The following is a 9,119-nucleotide window of genomic DNA, read 5'->3' as shown; positions in this document are numbered from 1 at the left end:
TGCTTTTCACAACTTTCAGAGATGAGAGCTAACAACAACTAGCATGCTGATTTGCACTTCCTGAATAAGAGGTTGTTAAGTGTGGTGTCACGTTTAAGGCACATCATCTGAGTGAAAACAATGGACATTTTAACAATATCCTTTTTATTTGTCATGGTAAAAAGGAATCACTAACAGGGTTTTCAAGTGTGACAGAAAGTGTACGAGGTTGAGGTAAATACTAAGCTAGCATTAGCACTGTGTGGTAGTTAGTGATATACTTCATTTCATTTTTTTCATGTATTTGTTTCGACCAGATTAATAAACAAATTTATCCAGTACAGTTAATGCACATTTCACTGATTTTTTTCATATATAAGCTCAAAAAGGAGAGGGAAGAATAAAACTTAAATCCCCTATACACTCCGGTAATCCTATGTTATGCTTGATTATTACTACATTAGTTACATATTTTGATACAATTTGTGCTTTTTGACAGGTAATTGTCCTTTTTGATGAAAAACAAAGCTAGATATTAGCTATGAAGTTGCTGGTTGGAACTGGAAGTGACATCATCACTGAACAATTTCATTCAACGATAAAACACCCATTTCTAATTCTAATTTGATGCAAACAGCACGCAGCAGACTTATTTTGACCCTAAGAAGTGCTTTTACAAAATGTCTGTACTGGGGCAAGACACATTTTACTCAAATACATGAGAAAAAATCGGGTACAGGCCCATTAATAAGATCATCTACTGCTATACTGAACTCTTGGGTTGTAAGAATGTCCCCCCCCATCCCACCCTCACCACCCCCACCAACACCCACCTACCTAACCATACCCTCTCCCCAATGAATGAACCACACATACCAGACAGCGGTGCTTAAACATTTTCTCTTTTTTATTCAATCTTTTCTGCTCCAAACCAGGAATGTACCAGTTTGTCCCTCTCTTTTGAGGTGTGTGATGGGACAGGATGGGTGGGGGTTAGGAAAGGGAAGGGGGGATGGGTCACGGGGGAGATTGAGGGGTGAGGGAGGGGGACATGGGGGGTAGAAGAGAGAGAAGACTCACACGAGCCTGTCCCGTATACAAAGTCCGAACAAATCACGCCGCAGCCATCTGGATACACTGCAAAAACCACAAAATCTACACAACTTACATTACTATTTAGAAAATACGTAGGAATTTGAGTAGTTTTTACTAGTTTCATTATATTTGCTTGGACTTAAATAATTTGAGATGATTCATAATTTTATTATTATTATTCAAAAATGATATTTAAATATTCTGGAAATGGTATGGGGCAGCAGTGGTGTGGTGGTTTAAACTTTCACCAAGGTACCAGTTTGTATCCAGCTATTATGTTTCAATACAGGTAAACCACTGTCCACTCAGGAAGGGCATCTGACATAAAAAAAAAAAAGTACGTTTTACTGTAGCAACCACTGACAAAAAAAGAGAACAGCGTAATGACAAAAATCTTATTGCACTCGAAATACAAAATAAACATCAAAAACATATGTGTACTATTGGCAATAAAAATTATGTTAAAACAACTCAATATACAAGGAAACTAGTCAAACTGAGATGAATATTTAGATTTAAGATCTCGTCACTAAGATTTTCATTTTGTGCTTTTTACAGTGCAGGGGCTAGCTGGCTGTTGGCACAAAGAGACACTCACATCGACACGCACGCGCTTCCACCAACCCCCCACTCCAATTCTTTCACTTTTCCAAAAAGACAAAGCAGTTTGAAAAATACAAAAATGTCACAAAAAGGGACAGAGAGAGAGAGAGAGAGAGAGCTACAGACGCCATGAAACCAAAACAAGTCCAAAAGTAGAGGAACATGTTGGAATATCTACAAGAGGTCAAATGACTTGGATTCTTAATTGATCTAGATTTGAGAGCAGTTTTTAGATTTGTTTTTCCACAATGTGGGTTTTGCTTTTTATTTTGTATTACTTTAAAATATTGTAAAGGGTTTCTCATTATGCATTCTTATCTCGTTTAGTTCACCACAGTGGCACACATTTTTAGCAGTTTTTAGATTTTTTTTTAAAAGAGGGTATATTTTACTTCTATGGGGTAGTAACTCCATAGTTAGATGACCATGTTACAAATATTCTTTTGAAAAAGCAAAATTACCTGAATCATCATAATAACAAGTTTTTGTTTCGTTTTTGTTGCGCTGAGTCTGGCTAATGGAACTACTGCATATCGCAGTGAAGTTGTATGAAAAGTTGGAGCATGGATGATGTTGGCTTGTGGGCTGAGCCTTGTACAGGCTTGTCCTGCTAACCATAAGGAGGATTCGAATACTGGTCAGAGAGATCACTAGAAAACTCAAACATACATGGATGACATTTAAAACTTCTTCAGACACGTTTTTGATGAGGGAACATTATAACATGGTAAAAAGCTCCAAAAACTCGAATTTGCATAACACTCCCAAAGTTCTTATTATGAATTCTTACCCTGTTTTGTTAATCTTTTGTCGAGTTTTGTTGAGCAGTTGCCTTATAACTATAATGTTGGTGGTCTGCATTTTGCCATGATATATTTGTGTGATGAGACACTTGATTCATACACAGTTCATCTCGGAGCGGCTCTGCCTACATAAATTGATTACAATCACCATATCTATAGCTCTTTGAGAAGCTTATGGTATTGGTAAAGTGTGTCATAATTTTAAGTAGTCAAGTACAATTTTCTCAATAGGGCTGAATGATTTGGAAAAAAATATCTAATTGCATTTTTTCAGACAGGCAATGCGATTAGATTTGCTTTTTGTTTTATTAATAGGATTCTGTTCAAAGTTCCCATTTTAAACATCCAGAAGAACTCACAAAAAACTGAAATCTGACTAATACAACAATCACATGTTTGTACAGATCTAAAGTACAGTTTTTATGCAGAATAACACAGGATATTTTGTTTGTGGAAGGAATTATGGTACTTAAAAACTGCAGGCTTTACTATTTGCTAGCTGTGTTGATTCAAATTGCGATTTTAGTTAATCTCGCAGCCCTAATTCTCAAAACTGCTAAAATCAAGATTCATATTCTGAATTCAAGCCATTTCTATCCCATGTAGATACTCATGTTTTGTGTTTGTGAGGTGGAGGCAGTGACAAATCATTTGGCTTGGGCCAGGTTAAGTACTTTGAGCAATGTTTAAATAGACAGACTTAACAGCACACAGAAAAATTACAACATGGCCGCCTTACTAAACATCGGTGTCTAAATACAACTCATCTTTCCATGGTACAAAACAGAACATCTTCATGTGTTAAACAGACAAAACAGGTCAAAATGCATTAAGGTAAGATAAGGTCCAGGTGTACACAGACGCACTCACTTAGGCAATTTGGGTAGAAAGACCACTACACGAAAGCAATGTGGAGCCAACACGAACATCGGGGCTGGACCTCTGCAGCAGCGGCCCATCGCCACTCCACGGAACTGACCGGTCTCCAGCTTCTGTGAGTCTGTGAACGGGCGGGCGACCACTCCAAAAGTCTTAGTATATAGGCGCAATCCTTAGTCCTTTTGTGCAATTCCATCACTAGGAACGTATTCGCCTTTTTCAATTTTTTTGCTCACCCGCCAACCATCCAAACACCGTCGACGCTGCTGCGCTTTCTGTTTTGAAAAAAGAAGTTTGCGCACAAATCTTTCGTAGATGAGTTCTACCTCAACACTTTTTCACAAGATCTAAACATCCAAAACTATGGCATAGAACGAGAAGCTATAAAAATATACACAGGGCCAACAGACCCCGGGCTGAGGAGAGCCTTTGTCGGAATGGAACTCAAGTGATGGTCCAACTAATGTACGGAAACACGATTGCTCTATGAAATACACAAAATGGAACAAAACAGGGTAAAAAATGCAACAATAACAAAAATAAAATAAAAAGTTGATATTCATATATATAATCTAAGTGTCAATAGTGATAGAAAATCTCACTCTTCTCATTTATGCTTGCTATTTAGTGTTTTGGTTTTTTTAAGACAATCTAAAGAACACAAGCACTCGCAGCACGCCCACTCGCCCGCAGGTCAGGGGCACCCACAGATCATGACCATTAGACCATAGGCACCCATCAGACCATGGGCACCCAACAACTTCACACACACCCACTTTGCTCACACACTGTAACATGTACATGTCCGCTGGTTGACCAGTCTGTGCCTGTGTCTGCTCAGAGAAACCAAACAGAACAAAATAGAATCCTACGGATGAGTTATTGGTGAGGGCTGGGGTTTGATTGGTCCAGAAGAGCTCCTGGGGGTGGTGCTAGGCAGGTCCTGGTGTAGCCCTGGTGCTCTTCATAAACCAGTGCCAGGGAGAGTCTGTATAAAAGACTGGCCTGGGACTTATCTGGAGGGGGATTTGGGGCAAAGGGGCTGCCCCCTAAAACAGGGCTGCCCTCCAGTCCGCTGCCCGCTGAGTGGAAACCATAGGATCAGGTGTGCAAGAGTCCAGAGGACTCCGGGGAAAGGCAAGTGATGCTTCCATTCTAAATGTGGTAGGTCCACAGGGACCAGCCAGTCCACACAGGGCTGTCCTCATACTTTGTAGTAAATGTTGGCAGGACTCTGAGGAGGCATCTCCTGCACTATGTACACGGGGTGGCCGTAATCCCCGCTCACTTTCTCGTAGTGCGGGCAGTAGGCCGAGTCCGACGTCCGCAGAGGGATGATGATGTCACTGGGCTCGGAGCCGTTGTTGTTGGAGCTGGAGAGGGCGCCGGCTCCACCCCGTTTGGGGCTGGTCAGAGAGGACAGGGACAGAGGTGGGTGGTGTGTGTCCGAGTGCTTAGCATGTCGTCGTCGGTAACACACCACACAGATGACTGCAGTGACCAGCAGGAGGAAGGCCGACCCCCCGGCAGCCCCTGCAATCAGAGCGATGTTAGAGGGCTGCAGAGGCCCATTCCCCCCATCTTCCAAGGTGCCTCTGGACTGAGTGTTGTTCCCTGAGCCACCTGCAACACACAAACATGACAGTGACTACATGTAATCCGACCAGCACACAGCATAACACTGTATCCACCTCTGACACGGCTCTATGGGCCATATCTGAACAACACCAAAGAGCTTTCTGCATGTGCTCTGCCTTCTCCATATCTTATTGAACCTGTAAATAATCCCTGTGTACATCCCCCAGAGGTGTGCATGTATTTGCAGACTGTAGCCTTGACTGATAGAAGATAGTGTGGGCCTGTAGGCTGTCAGACGCTCTCTTCCTGGAGCTTGTCTGCTGATGCTGCGTCTTCCTGTTGTGTGCCCGCTCCCGCTTCAGATCCTCACAGCCGGTGCAGCCGACACCACAGGCAACTGGGGTGGGCTGGGGCCAATGGAGCCGTACAGAGGCAAGTTTGTGTGTGTGGTGTGTGTGTGTGTGCTGGACTGGTTAAGACCGGTAATGCCACTATCTCCAATGCAGCGCTCTGGATTGGTCGATCATTATTCCGGGCACACATCCCCCCTGACCCAGCGCTCTTGCTTCGTGGTTGAGTCAGACTGGAGGTTATTGTAGCCGTAATAACCAGCCTCCGTACCCCCGGTGCAGGTGAGTAAATCGAGCGCGCTTCATATGCCCCCCGTGGTGAGTTGTCCTGTGGCGCGGTTGTGTGGAGCAGAGCACAGCTACAACCCCTCTAATACCCCTCCTCCTGCCCACATGAACTCACCCAGCTCAGTGGAGAGCGTGCCCCATTCAAGTACAGCTTTATTCATTATGATGAGAGAAAGAGAGAGAGATTGGGGCAGGTTGGTTCTCTTAAAGTGTCGAATATTGGGTTATTTTGTGCGCTGTTACATGAACACAGAGGGTATTTTACTTCTATGAGGTATTAACTGCTAAAATATATTTAGATCGCCATGTTACCTTTTAGTATTTTGAAAATGCTATATTCGCCAAAACAACATATTAACATTTTATAAGGTTCACTTTCCTTTTTGACAACTTTGAGTTTAAGGTTTTAATCATAAAAGCAGTGTGCTTTTATGTGATCCTTATAAGTAAATATTAGTAGTATACTGATGGGTCCATGAGCGACAGGGCCAGGTAGTTCTGGTCACTAAACAGTAGACTATAGTTCTAAGTTTTGTCAAATCATGTCACAATATTTAAATGGACTGTATGTAAGATTGTGATTTTAAATTTCATAAACATGACCTAACTGTGTCCCCTTATATGTGGTAAACAAGTTCAATTCAAATATAGCTTTGACTGTTAACAAGTATAATGTTGATTTATTCTTAATTGCAAAAACATTGGACATGATAGGCAAATTCTTTATATTATAATTTGGTGTTTTAGTTCTCAAGATGATTATCTAATCAGAGAGCAGAATAAGCCTCACATGACTCTCTCATTTTGGTTAGCAGTTTCACTGCTGAAATCCATTTGGTTGAAACCTAAAATGCCTGTCTCTGATCTGAATGGTGTCTACCTAAATGTCAGCACCTGCAGCCAATCATTAATCAGTGCTAGTGCAGCCTCTGCAGCTCAGAGAGTGAATTCTGGAGGTTCTGAGCCAACACATCAGGCATGGCTTGTCCATGCACTGAGAATGAGAAAAACTTAAGAAAAAACAAACAAAAAAGTCAGGTGCAGTTGTGATTGTACTTTCTTCTAGAGACTACATACAGTTCCTTTAAAAAATATGCAGTGGATAGTTACTGTCACAGAGAACATGTTAAACATATTATTTGGATATTTCACTGGAGGACACTTTTATTTAATAACACACATTTTTTGTCCCAAAGCCAATGCTAATCTAAATGAAAACTTATAAATAAGTAAGAAAGTAAACTTTTAATCTGACAACCCAATAGTTTTTCATATGTAGATTAGCTTAGTTTGTAGCGCTATTTGAATATTCATCATGCTTCAAATTAACTTAAGCATTAGCATTTATGAAAAACTGTATTTATATCCTGCATGAAGTTTTAATTTTGTTGTCACTGATTATCCATCCGTAACTTGCTGTCAGAAGCCCTATCTTTAAATTTTTCATTTTAAAAGGTTCACAGCGGTCCAGAGTAATTCCTCACTTACCTTATGCATTCAGAGCATCTTAATCATTCAAAACGATGAGTTTATAAGAACTTTTCAAGACTCTCAAAGACAAGTGTGGAGTTTTGCTGGAACGGTAACACTAATAACAACTAGCATGCTAACACGCACTTCCTGATTATCAGACAAAAAAATGCTTTCTAATTAGATGCAGACAGCACACAGAGGACTTATTTTGACCTTAAAAGCTGTATATACAATATTTCTGTACTGGGACAAGACAAATGTTGCTCAAATACATATGCAAAAATCAGGTACAGGGCTTTTCAGACTTCAAAACCAAAACCAAATTCTATGGTGACATTTGAATAGTTACATTGTGTCTGTTGGCCTACATTTCTACCAGCATATATTTGTCCTTATCTGAACTAGTAAAAGTAGGGTACGTACAATCTGATATATTTCTATGTGTACTGTTGTGGAGGCTGTGAGCCCATTCTCTGCCTAAACCATCCATTTGGATTTAAGAGCACATTTAAAAGCACCACAGATGTCGCGCCGCACACCTCCATCTGTCACACAATCGCTCTAAACTTAAGACTCGTTTTTTTCCTGATTTCTCATCCCCCTCTTCTTCATCTCATGCATTACCTGAGTTTCGGTTGTTCGAGCGCGGAGGCGGGTCTTGTTTTTTCGGGGGTAGCCCATATGGACCTATGAAAAAAAAAAATCAAAAAAAAATCAAATGTAAGTGTGGAGCAAGCACTTGCAACTTAAAAAAAGACAAATGAGGTGAAATGCATAGTTTATTGAATTGATAAATGTAAATGCACTTAGACTCTAGCACATACAAAAGATAAGTTATGTGATGAAGGGAGAGAATGGTGGATTTGTATGGGAAAATTATTAGACTAGGAGCAGGTAGAAAGGGTGGAGAGGATGATGGTTCTGCTGCTGTGGTGGGAGGGAGGACGATACAGGGGAGAGAGTGGATTTACATGAATAAGTTAAGACCATGAAACATGATAACATAAAAAAGCATGTGGAGAAAAAAACAAAACATGTGAAGTGTGTCTTAAAATAAATCTGTTATTAATTTTAATATTTGTTATAATGTAACATATATTTTTACAATTCTGTTAATTATCATTTGTTCAAAGAAAATATATCCACATAAAATCGCCAATATTCTATAAATTGAAAAAAAAAACAAAAACACAGTATGCAATGTTTTAGCCACAAAAAAGACTAAAATAAAAGCTAATTTTGTTTGTTTTTATTACATTGAAAACATACTGTGTCCTTACTGTGAGCGGGCTTGCGGGATGGCACCTGCTTACAGGTACCATCTCCAAAAAGTTACATACTGTACCGTTAATGTTTTTTTTTGTTTTTTTTTTTTTGCATAATGTTCAACCATTATGCAAAAAGGCCAATTTCAATCTTCTATTGAATTTTATTTTTGCCCTCTTCTTTTCAAAACCTCATTACGCTTTCCCCTCAAAACCTTATTACCGGCGACCTCTAACAACATTGTTTTTTATTTTATTTCCAATTGTCCAAAATGATGACATTATTTGCGGCGCTTACATGATTAGCCTTAGTGTTGCGTTAGCGGCATTAACAGTTGTGACAGCTCTGTGTTCTCTCTGCTCGGTTTAGCTCAGTGTGTGTGTGCAGAGATGTGTGCGCTGCTCTATCAGACTCGGGATCAGCTGCGGTGCACACTTATTTAGACGACAAACAGGCGGACGTGACCTTTCAACGCAGCTACAGATAACAGACACACAGGCTCACCAGGGAGGCAGCTAGCACGTCACGCAAGCTAGCTCTGTCCATCCTGCCACAACATTAACAACAATGAATCATGATGGTAAGTAAAGACATATCTGGGCCTCATCATATGACAAAAGGAAAAGTGTTTTCAGCTAACCTAGCCTGCTATAGGCTTGTGAGCTAACTCTGTCCATCTTGCCATATCACTGGTCATCCAAGGAATGCAATGATTCATGGAGGTAAGTAAAGACTTATCTGGGCCTCATCATGCGGCAAAAAGAAATGTGTTTTCTGATAGCCTAGCATGCTATAGGCCTATAAG

General features: G+C 40.4%; 1 protein-coding gene across 1 annotated transcript in view; it reads right to left on the bottom strand.

Moving 5' to 3' along the window:
- Positions 1 to 866: 866 nt before the first annotated feature.
- Positions 867 to 9,119, bottom strand: part of efnb3b (ephrin-B3b) — an 85,966-nt gene continuing 77,713 nt past the window's right edge. Inside the window, exons 4-5 of the mRNA XM_033984008.2 lie at positions 7,673 to 7,735; positions 867 to 4,982 (exon numbers count right to left, since the gene is read on the bottom strand). Of these exons, the coding sequence (XP_033839899.1) occupies positions 4,564 to 4,982; positions 7,673 to 7,735 (482 nt within the window). The 3' untranslated portion in view covers positions 867 to 4,563. The remainder of the gene's footprint in view (positions 4,983 to 7,672; positions 7,736 to 9,119) is intronic.

This window comes from Periophthalmus magnuspinnatus, chromosome 18 (genome assembly GCF_009829125.3).
Source record: "Periophthalmus magnuspinnatus isolate fPerMag1 chromosome 18, fPerMag1.2.pri, whole genome shotgun sequence".
NCBI classification, from domain to species: Eukaryota; Metazoa; Chordata; class Actinopteri; order Gobiiformes; family Gobiidae; genus Periophthalmus; species Periophthalmus magnuspinnatus.
This window is presented reverse-complemented; position numbering and strand designations above follow the sequence as displayed.